A 19,842-nucleotide genomic window follows, 5' to 3' on the forward strand; every position below is an offset into this window, starting at 1 on the left:
CATCCCCGTCGGAGTCTCGGATAATATCGAGCACCGAAACGACTAGAGCCCGAATTATTACCTACCATAGAGAACCCGCTAGCACGCCAATAAGCTACACGTAGCTTAGCTTATTCGCCCGTTCCGCGGAACGGGTGAATGACGTAGGTTCGCCGTGATCCAGTTGGAAGGTAAACGACAGTAGGGACTCGAAATGACTCGCCTTATAGGGCCTATGCGCTAGCCTTATAACACTGATTTGCAAGTCTGAAGTGAAACTGTTACTGTGCAGGCTTTCTTGATCCATAACCGTTGCTGAAACAATGATGACTATCATCCCATAGCAGCCAGTGAAACTGAGCAGCCGATGCAAAGTGTCATGGTTACGGAACGGTTGAGAGCTGAAGAAAGTAAATATTTGAAGAGCAAAGACAGCCAGACGGTCGTGAGATCGATGAAGCGTACGGGCTTAATCGGGAACAGTGGCGTGCTTACTTTGTGTGCACGAACCGTGAGTGCAGGCACGACTTGTGGCTGGCTTGCACGGTAGGCATATAGGTAAATCGTGATTGGTCGTGGCATGCACTGTCCGTGTAATAAAGAAGCCCTGGGACTAGTAAAATGACTATCGCCTCATGCGTGTTCGGGCCGCTGTCTTATGTGATAAGCTATACCCGGCTCTGCCAAACTTGTATGGCACCGGTAAGGCAGAGAACAAGCGCCTGAGTAGCAGCCTGGAGTTGCCCTCACGCCTTGATCACGCAAGATTACCTGCAGATTCTGCTGATCATTCGGCGGCCGAAGTTCATTGGCCTTGCCGCCAAGTTCACGTACCTAATGGTAGCCGGTGTTGACAAAGCCAGAATGGGCGCTCCCACTATTTGCACGATTTATGCCGGGAAGCGTTTACTTTGAATACCAGGAAGGGCATGAATTAGGGTTCAAGACGCTAGCAAGCTGATGATTTTGCTCAACAACATTGGTACTCATTTTCTGAAGTGTATTGTTGGCTTGAGAACTTCAATAAATAATCGCTATGACCGTCTTATTATTGCACTTTGCACATTTCACTATGAGCACAGAAGCTGCGTAAAACGGTTCTTTACCACATGGCTCGTAATGGGATCCTCCTGGCTCCCACCTTCAAAAAAGTTAATGAATTGGCATAAAAGTGATGTTTCACTGTGATTCAGAAAGAGCGAAAATAAATATCTACCAAATTTCTCCGAAAAAAATTATTTACCGGTTTCCAACATATTTCATTTCAACTTTTGTTTATTTTTCGAGACCTCCGCGAACGACGTCATTTGGAAGCAATAATTTGGCATCCTAAAAGTGCGGTTGATGTTGCGTGAAAAGCAGTATAAACCTCCACGTTTTACCAAAGGTTTAACCCTCGCAGAACCTATTGGTTTTCTACATACGCACCGGCCGAGGGGGGGGGCGGGTACGACCCCCCCCCCCTCGCCGTTTCGCCCCTGGTGGAGCTAGCGCGTCGCGGAAAAAAACGAGCGTGTACGCCGTTACGAGACGAAGAGATTGGTACGTACCCGATTTTAAGGTCCTAGGTCAACCAATGACCTCAGGTCAGGTCAAGTGCCCCAAGATACGATTCAGTTTTTGGTGAATAACTTCGCAAAAAACGGCCGCAAAGCCACGATTTTGGCGGCATCGTGTGTGCCTTCCTCAGGCGCGTCGAATGATATACTTTTGTTTTGGGTTAGGTCAACTTAGAGTGTTGACCTCAGGTCACGGTCAGGTCAGCACCCCAGGTCACAAAGTTGGTCGAAACAGGTCATGTCGCATATCATTCGATTCGGCAGGTCTTCCTGAGTCCATTGGTGGCTTTCCCGGCTCGCTAGCTCAATTTGATCGGGAGTTATTGATGAAAAACTAATATGATCTTGATGACGTCATAAATGACGTCACGCAAGATCAACATTGCAAAAGTAACGCATCTAACCTTGCAAGGAGTGCATAAAATCACGATTCTGTGTGTTTGAGATAGCTGTAGATCGTTCCCGGCGCCAGAATAGCAATTTTCATATTTCCCCATTGGCTTATAGAGGTCACGAAAATGACCTGACCTCATATGACCTTATAAAGGAAAAATCCGAGATATACAAGTTGTGAGACTCGTAATGGATACTAGATCCTGCAAGTTTCATTTCCCTGTGAAAGCTCCTCTGGCAGTGAGGGCGTTGCGAAGTTGCGACATCTGAAGACCGTGCAGAGGTTCACTTATGACGTCATAGGTCAGTGACCTGACCTGACCCGAAAATGCGGTTGGTGTCAAAAGATCTGGCTTGAATCATAGGTCAGGTATGCCAAGTTTCAGCTCTCTATCGCCAGCTGTTCGGAGCTATCGCGAAAAAAAAAACTATGGGGGGCGGCACCCGCCCCCCCCCCCATCGGCCGGCGAGGGTTCCCACGTCACCCTCCATGGCTTGCTTTCATTGCGATGCGACTGAACGCAGCCCATCACATTAAAAGTAAGCATGTCTGTTGGCGCTTGCCCTGCGGTCGTAAAAAACCTCAAACGTCTGCAAAGTGCTGTCAGGGAACCCCGGGCAAACCCCGGGTACGCAATGCCAGAGTCGTTTGCGAATCTCTGTCGTCGTGGGTGAAATGAGAACCACTGAATGGAACAATGCCAGACGTCTCGGAAATTTATGGCGGTAAACCATAGCACTTAGTGGCTAGTACCTATACCTCAGCGACAGTGCAACGCTGAGCCTGCCAACACGTCGGAGAAAAATGGATTCAAATGGCCGCCAAGCGAATCCATCGTCAGGTATGGGAATATGACTGCATTTATGGTGTTAAGCGTGTGCACCAATCATGGAGAAGTAGGTTTTCTGGTTCCGTGAACGGAATCCATCAGCACACACTTAGAATGGAAACAGGCTGACTGCATTTTTGCAAAGCGGATGGATCTACCAATGTTTCCTGTTGCAGGCAGACAACGTTTGTATCGTGGTCAAAGGACATATGTAATACAGACCTACGGTAACCGAACGGTATAAGGTGTCCAGCCTCCAACTTAACGAAATTCGGCAATCTGTATAGGTACTACGACAATTGTATATGTATGTACAATGAATACATACGCTGATAAAATTCAAATTTAACCTTGATAGCTACATTAGCCTTTTTCACAATGGCCGCTGCCTGGCAAATGCACCTAATTGGACCAAATCTGCACTAAACCTCTTGTACAATAGATGAGTTCATATCATGAATTTATTTCAATGTTTTGATTGAAAATAATGTCTGATAATTTGAGAAATAATGCATAAATACATCTATGCAATCCACACTGATAACTTTTAAGAAATACACAGAACCTAATTTGACCACATCTGCACCAAATCTGCTCCAAATGTGTACCAGATAGCCGTCGTGAAAATTGCTATTATTACTTTATCGTAACTGCTAGCGACATATATTGAGCATGTAGGCCTGCATTTATTGCACACAAAGAATGCGATCAACAATTTACAACCACCTTCTCGTTCATCTTGGCAGTCAGCTTCGTTTCAAATATCTATGTACTTACCTATCTACAATTATTATCGGAGTCTGACGAGTAATATTTCATCATCAAGCGAAAATGCACATTGTTGCACCTCAAATAGGCATCTTTTCAATCAATTTCAGCGAACTGCATTCGATATTAGCGATCTCGCATTTGCTTCGAATAGGGGCATTTTGTTTCCCCATATGGGTTCTACATAATTGACCTCCACCGTATATTGCAACTGACTTTTATTGCGCAAAAACAAATAAATATGCTTGCAGGCATACCTATTACCCACACATTACCTAAAGTAAAAAAGCAAGCCATGACGCTACATAAAAAACACAAATAACAGCCAATTAAATGAAATAGGTTAGATTGTCCGTAACAGTGTAGGTACAGTGTATAAGAGTAAAAATCTTCATCTTGCCTATCTGAGCTTTTGATGATGTTCTTTGTCAATGCCCTGCTCATTCTGTCTGATGCTTATGAATCAAGGCCAAGGCCGATGAAAATTTCCCAAACGACTATTTTAGGTCATTAGACAAAATATCCACACCGTTAATCACAGGGGCTAGACAGTGGTTTTGCATATAGGACAGCGCTACACTATACAAGTACACAATCTCCACCTGATGCAGTGTCCTATCACTTTTATCTGTCCCCGCTGACCCACTTAAGTCCCTTCTCCTAATATCGCTCTCCTACATCTTATCACACACTTAGACTTTATGCACTGCAGCACGGGTTCTCCGGCATGGCGATGGCCTTGTCGCACACCTTGTTGAAGATGGTGTCAAAGTACTCGTCGTGGCACCTGTCTCCGGCCACGAATTCCTCCTCGCAGCGCCAGCTGTCCTCGTTGATGGTGGTGCTGTTGGACCTCCTGTCGCAGTCCTCGATGTGGTGCAGCTTCATCAGCATGTGCGAGGTCCATACCTGCACCGGCGTCATCATCCTGGCGAGGGAGGGAGGGTGGTCAGTCGGAGCCGGGCTGCTGGCCCTCCGCAAAAGGTGGGAGAGACGGGTGGGAGATGACTTTGAGTTTACACAAGACACAAGGCACTTGTATTGTGGTCCACACAAGTAAAAAATGACGTCATTGATTAAGTCACATAACTTATTGCAATGCATATGTCCGAAGTTTAAAACGCAACTAATAACATAGCCACCTTCGGCGACGCTGAAAATCAAACAATATAGGTATCAGTCGCATAAATAAATATTGCAATGGTATGTTTGTGCATTAGTTGGTACACATTGTACGCGTAACACCGATTGCATGCTCCGCATTGCGCTCACGTCTGTTCCATGATGAGCGCGTTATACTCCTGCAGCAGGTCGTTCCGGACCATGGAGTTTTCCGGAATCAGTTCGTCGGTCACCGGTTCATGGATCTTCCAAACCACCTCCATCCGATAATTCTGAACCAAGCTGATCAGCATTGGCAGAAGACGCTCGTATCCCCGCTGGAATTTCCTGTCAAAGGTAGTCATAGGATCACAGTTAGTGCATTATATATCATCAATCGATATCAAAGCGTCACCGGCTTCAATACCCAAAGCTGCAGTTTTGTGACGCCTCAGAGAATTGCATGCTTTTTATTTGGAATGCGTTTAAACAAAGTCACTTGGCTCGAACATGTTGTTCTGGTGCTTGGCTTTGAACAATTATGTTCGGCCATTAAGTCAGAAAGTCATTACGTACGTGAGATAGGCAACCGTAACTACCACAATTACCGCCATAGCAAACCGCCATAGCCCGGTGTTGATGGGGTTCACAGGGGTGGCGGGCGGCTCGGCGGGTCTGCTCACCTGACGCCGGTGAAGCTGTCCAGCAGGGTGGAGTTCAGCAGCTCCCCGATGCCGCCCGACATGATCAGGATGTCGCCCTCGCAGCCGTGCTCCGCACAGTCGGCCGTCAGGTGGTTGACGTAGCTGAACACGTCCTCACCCATCTGACCAATGAACCTGTAGTCCTGCAGAACAACGGATGCAACCGAGTCAGCACATATTGCAGTCATACTTTAAGTTTATAGTCTGATTTCAGCATTATGTCTTGCCGTGTCGTTAATTTTGTAAGAAACGAGCGTTGGAATCGCTCACCATCGTCATTCCCTGCCGGCTGTAGGACATCTCGCAGTAGTCGCTTCCCTTTGGCAGTTTCACGGTGTAGTATGGCACTTGGTCGGAGTCAAAGTTCTTTGGCGTGGCCGGGGCTTTGACCAGCTGACAGCCCTCTTTGTCAGTTGTAGCGATAAGTCGCCCGCGCAGGTAGTCGGCCAGAAATGCCTCCCGTACGTGGCCGGCTATGTGCAGTTTAAAGGCGCGGCCCCGGGACGCCTCCCTAGCTCGCAGACACTGCGATACCAGGCTGTCGACAGAGTGAGACAAGTTACAAAGGGCTAGGTGATAGAGCTGAGTTATAGGAATATTTTTTGTATTTTACCGGCATGATTTTTTTATGAATTGCTAGCTTACATGTCCGGAACAAGGTCAATAAAACGTTACCTACTTATGTGATGAATGTAGGCAGAAAGAGGAAATCATTAGCATTTACTGTCGATGATAGTTCTATATAGAATTCATCCCGCAGCATATGTGCTGTCGGCATGTGAGTAGGTATTTTATGCTCACCTCTCGGTCATCACTTCATAGCCGCAGCGGTAGATGGGTGACGTGAAGTTGGTCTGCCAGCGGAACTTTGGGCAGCCGATCCTCCAGACACAGTCGCAGGTACTCTCCTCCTCCGGCAGCTCATCCACCGCGGACCGGGAGCTCTCCGAGCGGAACAGCCATACCCGGCCTCCTGGTAACGGCACAGGGACCTCAGCTGACGGCCGAGAGAGCGGCCCTGAGCCTCACTGAGTGGAGGCTAGAGCGGCGGAATTACCGCTCGGACCGTGAAAATCGTGACTGCATACCCGAGACTGGCGACTGAGTGGTGGTATGAACAGGAATCAGTGCGCACGGCATAACGGAACGGTAATGATGGGAGTCGGACAGCGAGACTGGTTCCAGGAAGTTGTTTATTTGGCATAGCCACCCAGGCCTATTAGTGGGTCAGAGCTAGCATTTTATTTCGGTGTCGAAGACGAATAGAAATAAGGTTTGTTTCGACGGCAATGAGTAGGAACTGTCTCCAATAATCGCTTAATCAAAAGTTGTGTTTGTGTTATGTTGGTCATTTTAGTCTAGACACATCTGCCTTAGCTTAACCTTTTCATGTAGCTTTCTGTTTGTGTTTAATAGGTAGGGACTGTTTCAGCGACCTAACGTTTTCTTCACTTTCCTTTCATGGTGTTTTTGATGACCGACACATCTGTATTAAACATACCAAAAAGCGCCTTGGAAGTTGGAACCCTGGTGCACATCACCGTACCTATCTGACATGTAAAAAAGTTCTCAACATCCGGCTTCTATAAAAATGTCGGGAAAGGTGTCTTCTTATTTGCTCATAAATCGCATATTTTATAACGAAATACACAGCATTCAATAGGTACAGTCCACAGCAGAAGTAATGTGTGGTTTCAGTCATGGGTATGTCCTGCTTCTGAAGCCTAGGAACGATTAGCCAGACTGCAACGAGACTTTAAATGTAGCTTACATGTATCTTCACCCTTGCAGCTACAACTTTATCTACTGACGTCTTCTTTTCAATCAGTCCGCATTTAAAAATCGTCGGTCAAAGCCATCCGTTGAGATTGGTAAAACCACACATTACTTTAGCGGTGGGCTGTACCTGCTGAGGTGAGGGCCGTTTTGGGGCCCATGGCTAAGACCTCGGACGTCAAGGGTGCATACTTCTTGGAAATTGGTATGCTTGATAAAGTAAGCGTCCTCAGTGGTAGATTCATATCAAGCAATACAGCCACAGTCACGATGTATTTACAGCGAACAGTATATGTTCAAACCTATACCTACATCTGCTAGGTACTATGCTCCTCCGAATCACGTCAGGACAAATTTCACTCATACCTATCATCTACTATAGTTTTTTTTACCCGTAGAGGTATATCGCTAATTGTCCAGTATGTATTACACCGAGTCCAACTTCTCAGGCACATAATATGCATCATCATAGTAAGTGAAGTGATTTTAGCACTTTTTCTGGTAATTCCCACTTCCCAGGCACTTGCCCGTGCGAGTTTGTGGTAATAAACTTCACAGGCGTACGGTGGTGGTTATACCTTAGTGCCATATTGCATGTGATTGAAATAAACCTTCCGCTGTCTTATTCCCACACTTCTAGCAGTACATATACCACAGTTTTGGCGACAAATAAGCACAAGCAGGTAAGCAGCAGTGCAGAAAATGGACCCTGCAAAGTGTTTCTCAGAAACCAAACTGTCTTGAGCGAGTCAGTCATCTATACCTACCGCTTTGTATGAGCGCACCAGCTTTCGGATGTAATGTATGTTCGACTGCCAGGATGTAAGCCACTGAGTAGCATTACAGCCTGGGTCGGGATGGGTCACTGACACAAAAAACCGTTATTGAGGTGCGGCTAGGTAATATTTGCATCGCGCTACAAACCTTAGCTTGAAGATTGAACATTTGCTTCTCGCACACTTGAATACTCACGGGCCTTGAACGGTGAGGTAACCACACCAGTAGTTATCAAAACGATGAGTAGAATGCAGGCTGCCACAAATATGATCACCGCCGTGCGCAGGTGCGATTTATTTGCGGCCAAACTATTGAAAACCATAGCTCTGATCTGAAACAGAACAAATATCACCAGAGGTCAATGTAATGCAAGAGAAGTGGATCGGCGGCTGGGTAGAATGACGTCATACAAAGTAATATAAAAAGGATTTAGGGTAAGGCTGACTATGTTATCAAGAACTCTCCCGAAAAAATGAGCGCCTTTCTTTCCCCTCAAGCAGACAGCATTTCCAGTCAGTTCACACCATGTCTTTAACACCCTTTCATCTCACCCACCAAGTGGGTACGCAATACATCTACATATGACATATGTCACCTAACGTCTTTTTGTTGCCGATCAACAACCATCCGTCTCTGCCAACAGATTTTAGTCGGAAATATCGACAATTATGTTACACCTCTCAGACGGCATGCCTTTAGATCCACCCTTGATCTGAGATCCTCTTTGCTGCTCCTCCTAGCTAGCCTGCCTCCGTTTACCATTTTTTTCAACATTTTCATCCTTAAACTGATGCATTGCAATCAATGTTTGCAATAAAACGACAACAAAAAGCAGTTCAAACACTGGTCTGCAAATGCCACTAAGATAAGAGGATAAGAGGATAGCGTGAAAGATGAGAGGATAGCGTGAAAGACCACCACAAGCTTGTGTCTTTTTTTTACTGACAGTATAAGAAAAGACGTCCAACAATAACATAACGAAATAAAGATAAAAGCATATAACACTTTAACCCTCGCCAGGCGATGGTCTTTTACATTTCCCATACATGCAACATTGCACGTTTAAATCGAGAAAGCCAGGCATTAACCCACGAGCCGCTGGGGGGGGGGCATAAAGTTGCCCCCCCTTTACGTTTTGTGAAATATCTCCGAAACCTGATGAGCTGTGAACGTGAAACTCGGCATAGCTTCAAATGAATACCTAGGCAATGTTTGAGGATAGTTTGGTGGTTGTAGCACCTAACATGACGTCACAGTGACGTCATAAATTTTTGTCGTTTTCCGATATGGACCGTTTCTGATGACGCTGAGCATGAAACTCAACTGTAAATGAACTAGACAGCACCTGCTGTCATCCTAAAACATCTAACTACACTTCCATCTAGTTTCTGACCAATAATCGACCCTTTATATTCGGTCCCATATATCTGATGTATCGTGAGGAATATGAGAGTCGCAAATCTATAATTTCACTTATGACGTCACTGTGACGTCATTTCAAATGGGATCGACACCAAATTTGGACACAACCTCGGCTAGGTATTCAGGAAAATGTGTGCGAAGTTTCGCTTCTCTATCTCTTCGCGTTGCAACGATATCGTAGCAGAAGTAAAGGGGGGGGGGCAACTATATCCCCCCCCCAGCGGCCGGCGGGTGGCGCGGAGGCCCAGCGGCCGCCGGGTTAAAATGGCACGTGCATTATACTACACTTTTGTAACATACAAGAAGTCAATGCTGATTGGTTTCCGAGACATGCAGGAAAATATGTTTTCCTGCATCTCTCGACGTTTTCCTGCACCCCTCGACGTTTTCCTGCACCTCTCAAACATACGAGGCCTGATCAAAAAGTATCCGACCCCATTGGTTTGCTCGAAGGCCATTAGGCTCAGGTGTGTGATACCCTGTGTGGATGATACCTTAATCGCTGTGCACATGTACACATATTTTCAGCGTCCACGTCCAGCTCAGTCACTGTCCAGCGTTGCTTGTATGCACGTGCCTACTGCTCGGTCGTCGCATTTCCTCCCAGCGTCAAGATGACCGAAAGAAATGAGCCAAAGATATTGCTTCAAATTTTGTCAGAAACTTGGGGAAACGCAGTCCGACACTATCAGAAAAGTTCAGTTGACATTCGGCGATGAAGCGATGGGCGTTACCCAAATCAAGTTCTGGTACAACCGCTTCAAGAACGGTCGAGGTTCAGTAGAGAGCGACATGCGGCCTGGCAGGCCCTCGACGAGCAGAAATCCTGAAATTGGTGTTGACGACGGTGACGATCAGGGTGTTGTTCATCATGAGTATGCTCCAGAAGGTCAGACGATCAACAAACAATCCTATCTGGTAGTTCTGCGTCATCTACGGGACGCGGTGCGGCGTAAGAGACCGGCGTTGTGGGCGACGCAGGACTGGCAGCTTCACCATGACAAAGCGCCAGCCCACTCAGCCCATCTCGTACAGGAGTTTCTGGCCAAGCACGGCATCACGCAGGTGCGGCAGGCCCCACACTCACCTGATATAGCCCCATGTGACTTCTGACTGTTCCCCCAGTTGAAAATGCCGCTGAAAGGCAGCAGATTTCAGGACACAAAGGGGATCAAGACGAATGCGACAATGGCCCTGTTGGCGACCGCGAAGAGTGACTTCTCACAGTGCTTCCAGCAATGGAAGGGCAACTGGGCTAAGTGTGTAGAGTCGCAAGGGGCGTACTTTGAGTGAGAATACAGTTCGAACTCTGTAAGCATTCGCGTTTATTGTTTGGGGACAAAGGTCGGATACTTTTTGATCAGGCCTCGTATGACGTCAGTATGAATGACGTCACATCATAAAGTTGAAGAGCATCACTTTGCTCCTTATAACTTCATTTTATCTATCGTCCATTTTATTTGATTGGCTTATGATACACCTACCTACATTGTGTTTGATACAAGGATTTAATTATTTGTCATGAATAAAGTGAAACATCACCATATAAAACTTGAACTTTGACGTTATTTCTTTGTTGCCTCAATTTCTTCAAGGGCCTTTTCCATCACGCCTTCAAGAACGTCTTCTTTATCTGACTCCATAGCCATTAAAGACTCAACAAGGTTGAAAATGGGGCGTTTTGGTTCCTCCATAACATTTGCAACGCTCCCTAAAATGTTAGCATGTATGGGAAATAGCTTCCTGCCCTGAGCTGGGAAAATTTAATGGTGTCACCTCGTATTTTAATCGAAAGTACCTCGGGCCTACCGGCCCTCGGTACTTTCGATTAAAAACCTCGGTGACACCATTAAATTTTCCCAGCCCCGGGCAGGAATGTATTAACACGGACGGCGATGGGGGGGGGGGGGGGGTACGACCCCCCTCCCCTGGCGATTGGCTCCTATGGCACTTAGAAACACGAAACTTACAGGGTAGATGGGTCTATAGGAGGTCTCGCTCCTGTGCAAATTTGGTTGCTCTAGGTCAATATTTAGGGGGGGTTTGGGGGGGTATAAGTGTAAATTTTTTGCTAAAACAGGCCAAAAGTTTTTCGCTTATAACTTTTGATCTAATTAAGATAGAGCAAAAAGAAAAGCACAGTGAACTCAGCACGTCAAGGCGCGTCGAATGATATACTTGTTTGCTTGCATAAGTGTACTTAAAATGTTAAGCACATCTTAAGTTCATCTTAAGTCTTAAGAATGGTCGAAATGCTTAATGTTGCATATCATTCGACTTGGCTGTTCAAGAGGAACAGAATGATGTCATTTTGAAAGCTTTATCTTTATTGTGTGACAAGTTATTGGCACAAACGTCATTTGATCTCAGTTGACCTCATTTGACCGGACCCATGGACAAGTACACCAAACAAAGAAGCACCAAGTGACATAATGTTAAGTACTGTTGTTTCAAAGCACCAAAGTGATATAAGGAAGCGGATATCGCCAGTATTTTCCTAATTAAATATTTTCCCATAGGCTTAACATTACGACGTAATGACCTCTAACTGACCTCAGGTCAGCGACATGAAAAAACCAACTATATGTTATACAACTCGGTGAACTTAGGACATCCTGAAAGTTTGAAGGAAATCAGTTCAGAACTGTGAGTTGGACAGGTGCATAGAGAAAATTGAAATTTAACCATGACCTTGTACCGGTTTTTCTGACCTGGTGACCTGACCTGAAACGGCAGAGACCTGAAATTTGCAGGGAAAGTGCCAAAAGGTTGCCCCAGATGGTATGCCAAATTTGGCGGCGCTACGCGCCGCCGTTTTTACGTTATTTGCGAAGAACCTTAGGGGGGTTGCATCAACCCCCCCTCGCCGGGCGAGGGGGGGTTGTCATACACCAGTCATATTCGAATTCTTTTAACAGAATTTTATCAAGTGATAAATGTTTAAGGCTTGCGTAGAATGGTGTCTCGAGGCATTATATAACTAAATGTTTTCACCAAGGCTGTAAAGGATACAGTTATAAGGTGGCGTCTAGAGCTTTGCAATATGCATGTATAATTTTGATAGCAGTTCTGATACGGATGAGAGATGTGCATCTGCTGGTGTTGTTGTTTAGATAAACTTACCTTGTGTGTCACTCCTCAAAGTCCACGGAAAGGGTTATATAATTCGATCACCACTCCGTCGTTCGGCTTCCCACTGCTGCACTGCTTCCCACAACCCCCAGCACTGCTGTCTTCTCTCCCCTGCACTGCTTCCCACCGTCCCAACAATCGCGCCACACCCGGCGCCCGGTGCTATCTCCGACTGGCGCGTCGCAGTCTCTCGGTGCTAGCGCCCGCTGCCACGGTGCAGTCTCCAGCGGCGGCCATTGGAGGCTGGGGTCGGGGCACCGCGCGCGGCGGTCTGAGGCCGACCGCCTGGCCATACCAACAGGTTGGAGAGCCGGGGGCGGGGTGGATGGCCGCGTCGGGCCCGCGTCATACAGAACTACGCGCTAGAAACTACGGACGATGAGTCGGCACCTGTCGAAGTGTTCGTCATGAACAAGAATAACGGGATGGCTCTGAGCAAGGTGTAGCGTTGCTTTATGTAAAGCGACCGTATATGACTTGCATTTGTCTGGCGGTGGTTTGAATAAATCGTCAGAGTGACTTTGAACATAATAATTTCGAATGAATATGGAAAGATATATCTGTAGAACATACAACATGCGATAAGGATCACAATATCACAATAGCCTCGCGACAATTTTACTGAACTGAAAACTTTTGATTGAGGACAGTCCCAAGTATAGTACCTATAAGTTTCATTAGGCACAAACCAAAAGGTGACAGTTTCAGCTTCGTGTAGGCATTGTTACCTCCTGATCAGCGCACTCCAGCCGGCGTCTCACGCATAGCGGTCCGTTCCGGGCCGGCGGCCCACTTTCCGTTCCGGCCCACCGATGGCGACCTGGGACACGAAGCGTCGGCCCACCGAACCGTGCCACGGAGGCAGCTCGGAGCTGACACATATTGTGTCATATGGCGGCTCCAGGGCGATATACCACCACGCTCGCGACGCAAATACAGTCGTCTGCTAAAGCAGCAATGCCCGATGTTCATAATTCAGGTTAGGAGTTAAGTGGTGTTTTTTTAAGTAACGGTCGCCTAGTTCATTTCTAAAATTGTGTAATCTTCATTAACCCGGCAGGCGGTGGGCCTACCAGCCACCTTCCGCGCGGTGGGGGGGGGGGGCACTTTTTTGCCCCCCCCCGTATCTCCGAAACTACTGGACGGATCCGAAAAATTCAAACGGCGTTCGATAGCGCTGTCAAATTTGTTGAGAAAAACCAAATTTCATTGACCTCGGGGTCACCGATGACGTCACAGGTCAGGTCAAAGATAAAATGTTTCACCGTTCTAGGGAAAGCGCTATAACACCGAGTAAAACGCATTTTCTCGAAAATCAGCGATAAGGCATCAGTTGTCTAGTACATATGTTGCTATTAGAGGTCACTGGTCATACCAGGTCAGGTCACAGGTCAGGTCACCAAAGGTCACCAAGGGTCACCACCTGAGCCCAACTTTACTAAGGTTATGCAATGCATGTTTTATGGCCAGTTTTTCATTTCCAGCTCAATGGTGTTGGTTATAAAGCCATCAGGTACGGTTTAGGTCACTTGCTGGTGGAGGTCAGGTCAAGGTCAGGTCAAAAAAAGGTCAAATTTCAAAGTTGATATTTTTGCATAAAATGGGTATCGATTCGATGCAGCTCGTCATGGGGAGTCTTATGGTGGTCTTTGTTTTGCGCTACGAGGTCTAGAATTGCTAAAAATTGAGTTTGAAAATTTGACGTCATCAATTTTGAACAGTTTTTTCGCTATAACTTGGCCAAAAAAAGAGGTATCGATCTCAAATTTGGTATGAAGATAGAAGGCGGTAGGGGCTATCACATGTATTCCGGTTTTTTCGAAATTCAAAAAACTTTTTGGATTTTTTGGCTATTATATTCAAAAAATCTATTTTTTATTTTTGGGGGTCAAAATCCAAAAAATTCGAAAAACCGAAATACCAATTTTGTAGCCCTTTTAATTCCACACCTTTTATGTTTGAAGCATTTTTCTCTATCTCTAAAGATGTAGGCCTGACAGCTCTTCCCGCGAAACCTTTTTTTGGGTCGAAAATGGCAAAAATGACGTCACTCTGACGTCATTATCGGCCAACCTATCATAGCCTTTGGAAAAAATTTTGGTCACCATGTGCGCTAGCTGCTCCCGGGAGGGTACTGAAAGTTTGGTGACGATCGGCGCAGCGGTTCTCGAGATATATCGAAAAAACTAAAGGGGGGGGGGGGCAAAAAATGCCCCCCCCCCCACCGCCTGGAAGGTTAAACAAATTGTTGCGATGGATTGACTCTAATTATTCAAAGTGCACTGTACAGGGTTGTTTGAAATTGGTGCAGTCTATCTCTGAAACGATATTACAAGCAAACGGGATGAGGTTGATTTTTTAGGCGAAAAAACTACGTTATGTGGAAAGTCATCTGTAGTAGTTATTGCAGTCGATATAAAGTGCATTACATATTACATTGAAGTCGAAATTGCCTGACTTCGAAGGTACTTACCTTCGCCTAGTTAACCCTCGCCGGACCTATTGGTTTTCTACATACGCGCCGGCCGAGGGGGGGGGGGGAGCGGGTACGACCCCCCTCGCCGTTTCGCCCCTGGTGGAGCTAGCGCGTCGCGGAAAAAACGAGCGTGTGCGCCGTTACGAGACGCAGAGATTGGTACCCGATTTTAAGGTCCTAGGTCAACCGGTGACCTCTGAGGTCAGGTCAAGTGCCCCAGGGTACGGTTCAGTTTTTGGTGAATAACTTCGCAAAAAACGGCCGCAGGGCGCCGATTTTGGCAGCATCGTGTTCGCCTCGCTCAGGCGCGTCGAATGATATACTTTTTGTCCGGGTCAGGTCAACTTGGGGTGTTGACCTCAGGTCAAGGTCAGGTCAGCACCCCCAGGTCATGAAGTTGGTCGAAAGAGGTCATGTCGCATATCATTCGATTCGGCAGGTCTTCCTGAGTCCATTGGTGGCTTTCCCGACTCGCTAGCTCAATTTGATCAAGAGTTATTGACGAAAAACTAATATGACCTTGATGACGTCATAAATGACGTCACGCAAGGTCAATATTGCAAAAGTGACGCATCGAACCTTGCAAGGAGTGCATAAAATCACGATTCTGTGTGCTTGAGATAGTTGGAGGTCGTTCCCGGCGCCAGAATAGCAGTTTGAATTTTTCCCCATTGACTTATAATGGTGAGGTCACGAAAATGACCTGACCTCATATGACCTTTAGGAAAAATCCGAGATATACAAGTTGTGGGACTCATAATGGATACTAGATCCTGCAAGTTTCATTTCCCTGTGACATCTCCTCTGGCAGTGAGGGCGTTGCGAAGTTGCGACATCTGAAGACCGTGCAGAGGTTCACTTATGACGTCATAGGTCAGTGACCTGACCTGACCCAAAAATGCGGTTGGTGTCAAAAGATCCGGCTTGGATCAAAGGTCAGGTATGCCAAGTTTCAGCTCTCTATCGCCAGCGTGTTCGGAGCTATCGCGAAAAAACCCTATGGGGGGGCGGCACCCGCCCCCCCCCCCTCGGCCGGCGAGGGTTAAAGGTAAATGCCACATTGGTAGGTTTAATCCGTGCCCTGCTGGGCCTGGGGGGGAAGGGGAGGGAGTGTTTGAACACCCCTACGGTTTTTCAGCACACATCATTATGCATCTTTTTTGCATATGTTGTATAAATTCAGACCGAGGTCACTCAAGGTTAGGTCTCCAGGTCACGTCAAGTGACCTCAACTCATAAAAAAGTTTCAATGTCTGCAATAGATACACCAAGTGACCGATCGCGTTGACACTTTCAACGATTAATAAGAGCAACAGTGTGTAAGTACAAAATGTAAATCTCGGAATTCTTATATCGGTTACCTAAGGTCAGGTCAATTTTGCGACCTCTTCGTTTCAAGTCAATGGGAGAAAATTGAAAGGCGCCTCATTTGGACGAACGTGTGGACGAACTAAACACTATCAAACAGCGAATTACAAGTACAAACTACACACTGAACTGGAAAATGGCACCCGTGACCCCTCTTTGTGTCCCTGAGGTCATCTCAGGTCACGTTTGTTATGTAACAGTTTTTTACGAATTTAATAAATTTTGATAGAAGCATGCTAGGGCAATGAAAACGCATTAAATGTGTTCAAATCAACGCTATCGATCGACTGATATGCAACATGACCTTTTCCGGTCAGGTCATGACCTTGAACTGAGGTCAAATTTTCAAGTTGATCTTTCATGGTCAAGTTATAGTTCATTCGATGCGTCTTGACCACAGGAACAGGATGCCGGTAAAAGTAAGCTCGTGCAAGGTTGGAGCCAAAAGTTATTGCATACAAACTCTCCGAAAAAATCGTCTTTTTGTGAGCTTTTACCCCTGTAGGCAAAACCGCGGACGGCAGGTCAAATCTGAGGAAATAATTCAGAAAGAGCGGTAACCCGCGCCCAGCTGGGGGGGGGGGGCAGAATCTACCCCCCTCCCGTTTTTCGCCAATAACTTCTAAACCCGTTACGCCAGCAACGTCAAACTTTCAGTACCTTATCATACATCAATTTATGACGTTTCCTGAACCTTTAAGTGAAATCCGTCGGGAAATTGCTGAGAAAATGACGTTTTAGTGACGTCATGTTCGCCATTTTCGCCTAAAAACGGCAAAATTTCAAACGCCGCTAACATCTTCATTTTTACAGGAATCAAGACGTAACATAAAAGGTTATACGTGATTTTATGTTGTCTATCAAATGGCTGTCTCGGTTTTTTTGAAAATTTTGGTTTTTGGCCCATTTTTTAACCTATTTTTTGGGAAAATAATAATAAGATACAAAATTTTGAGTGTATCGAAAAAACGGAATATATGTCAGAGAAGTGGTCTATGTGCATCTACATACCAATTTTTAGAAGAATCGGTTCAAAAATGTGGGAGTTATTCAAAATGTTATGACGTCACGACACACAATTTTTTTTTTAAATGATTTTTTGGAAGTTCTAGCCCTCGTACGGAAACAAATAGAGCACCATTCGATTCGCCGTGAAAAATTGCAGCAGAGAGACACCAATTGTTAGGCCTTAAAAACCAACTTCAAAATTTGACCTCACTTGACCTGACCTCGAACTGAAATTCATCCAGAGGTGGTCCATATCACTTATTGAGTGTGCCTATTGAATTCTATGAATAAAATGACCCATGAAACATGTGTCGCACATGCCCTTTCTTTATTTTGTTTTTGGTGACCTGACCTGACCTGGCCTTGACCTTGACCTTTGAATGATATTGTATGCAACGAATATTGTCTTGGTAGCCTAAGAACATGTTTTGGGCAATCAGTCTCAGTCCATTCTTCGGCAACTACGGTGCAAGGCCGATACTGCAGAAACTTGCATTTTGTACCCTTGACCTGACCTTGACCTGACCTCTGACCTACTTAAGCAAAAAAAAAATTGGGCTCTTAAGATCCGCATTGTTGAGAGCTTTCTACGACCATCAGTTTGGAAGTTAGACAGGGGGGGGCAGAATCTGCCCCCCCCCCGCCCCCTCCCGCAGGGCCCGTATGGCTGAATAGCCCAGCGGGGCGCGGGTTAATAGAGCTATTAAATACGCTTTTCCGGGGCTGAAGCTCTACATTCGACCTGAAAATTGGCGAAATTTGGCCTTCGATTAACTTTGGTGACCTGACCAAAGAAGTGGCCGAAGTAATTTCGTCATGATTTTTTACGTTCTTTCGAAGCCGACTTCCCTGTATCGCTATACGGCCCAGGAACTGAGTTATGAAGAGGGTGTCCAAACGATGTTCCATATACCCTGGGTCAACCCACCCCCAACCCCCACCACCACCCACCAGCAGGGCGTGGAAATCCAGGGGCCCAGCGGGGTGCGGGTATGGAAACAGGGTTGTGAATTCGACGGGTTTTCAGTGACTAGAGCTCCACGCCAATTCCGACCTCATAAAATCAACTTCCGCTCGAGACTCCAATAACGACTCCGGGCATCCGGAAATGCCTTTGAGGGTCTGACGCTGTAGTGAGATGACCTCACACCGGGTTGAGAGGGCTCAGGAGTCTTTGTTCCCACTCACAGGCGGCTGACCCCACCCACAAACCCCTCACAGGATCTCCAGCTCTGATGCGTCCCGTTCTCGACCAGCTGCAAGTTGCACCGATAATTCAATATCGTAATCAACGCTCGCCGTGTAACGAGGTCATCAAATATGAGCTCACTATTGCAATAAGCTAAGAGAAGACCGAGGATCAGAGTATAACCCGCCGAATTTCGACACTGACTTTGGAGTAGAAGTCGATTTCTTCTTTGGCTTCGGAGTTCGGAGTAGAAGTCAGTGAGGTTTCGACGAGTTCGACTCCTACAACGACTCCGACTTTGCAGCCCTCAATAGAATGTAGACCGGCTTGGGCCCAATATCCGACGGATATTCAGACCAGTGACGTGACCTGTGGGTGGTCCGATATAGACAGCGGATGAAAAGAAAATGTTAGGTGGCCAGTGACATACACCGAACACTAGACAGGCGATTAAACGAGAAAAGGCCCAGTGATTAATATGTGTGTGTGTGGGGGGGGGGGGGAGGGGACCGTCAAGCGGCACCAAGATGTAGGTGAACATTACAGCTACACCACTGCTTCCCTTTTGGGGCGTTGAGCTCGTTTTTCACGTCGTGGTGATCATGCCCAAGGTCGATCACGATTCACGACGATCGCACCAAATCGTATTTCACATCAAAAGCGACGAGCGTGTTCCACCTTCCTCCTTTCCGCCAGATCGGATTCTACGCTTCCAGACCTACAACAGCTAACCCACTTCCAAAGACAGCACCATTGTACGAGTCTCGTATGCAGTTCGTTATGCACTCAAATAAAACGTGTTAAGCACTTCTGGGCCTGGTTAAAGGGACCCTCCCACCTTCAAAAAAGTTAATGAATTGGCATGAAAGTGATGTCGCTCGGTTCAGAAAGAGCAAAAACGAATATCTACCAAATTTCATCGAAAAATATTCACCGGTTTCCAAGATATTAGACTTTTACTTTTGTTTACTTTTTGGGATCTCTGCTGTTCCTAGCGACTTTATTTGAAAGTGCGGCATTTGTTGCGCGCAAAGCAGCATATACCACCGCGTGCTACAAAACGTTTTAGTCAAACATTTAACGGACGTTCGAAAGCCTGATGACGTCATCAGATTCCCGTAATGGTTAAGAGATAGGGACCACGCTGGTCCCACCCTGCAAGTAAAAGGAAGAAATTTCTTGAACACCATAAAGCTGCGGGGGTTGCGACCAGGATAAATGGTGGTTTCTGAGCCTGGCCGCAAACTTGGCTATCTCAACTCAAAACTAATGTTAAGGTGGGAGGGTCCCTGATCGCCAGACTTTTTAGCGTGTTTCCATCCTCTCTTCCCACCATCATCATTAGACTACAAGATAGAGA

At 46.4% G+C, this 19,842-nt stretch overlaps 1 protein-coding gene across 1 annotated transcript; it reads right to left on the bottom strand.

Annotated features, from left to right (window-relative positions):
* Window positions 1-3,431: 3,431 nt before the first annotated feature.
* On the bottom strand, window positions 3,432-12,740 carry LOC122382982. The gene is made up of 7 exons (XM_043369009.1): window positions 12,433-12,740; window positions 8,083-8,218; window positions 6,136-6,307; window positions 5,605-5,872; window positions 5,314-5,477; window positions 4,802-4,978; window positions 3,432-4,457 (listed from the first exon to the last, which is right to left on the bottom strand). The coding sequence occupies exons 2-7, from the start codon at window positions 8,207-8,209 to the stop codon at window positions 4,229-4,231; spliced, it is 1,137 nt and encodes a 378-aa protein (XP_043224944.1). The 5' UTR covers window positions 8,210-8,218; window positions 12,433-12,740; the 3' UTR covers window positions 3,432-4,228.
* Window positions 12,741-19,842: the final 7,102 nt, after the last annotated feature.

This window comes from Amphibalanus amphitrite, unplaced genomic scaffold (genome assembly GCF_019059575.1).
Source record: "Amphibalanus amphitrite isolate SeventyFive unplaced genomic scaffold, NRLGWU_Aamphi_draft 000152F_arrow, whole genome shotgun sequence".
Classification (NCBI taxonomy): domain Eukaryota; kingdom Metazoa; phylum Arthropoda; class Thecostraca; order Balanomorpha; family Balanidae; genus Amphibalanus; species Amphibalanus amphitrite.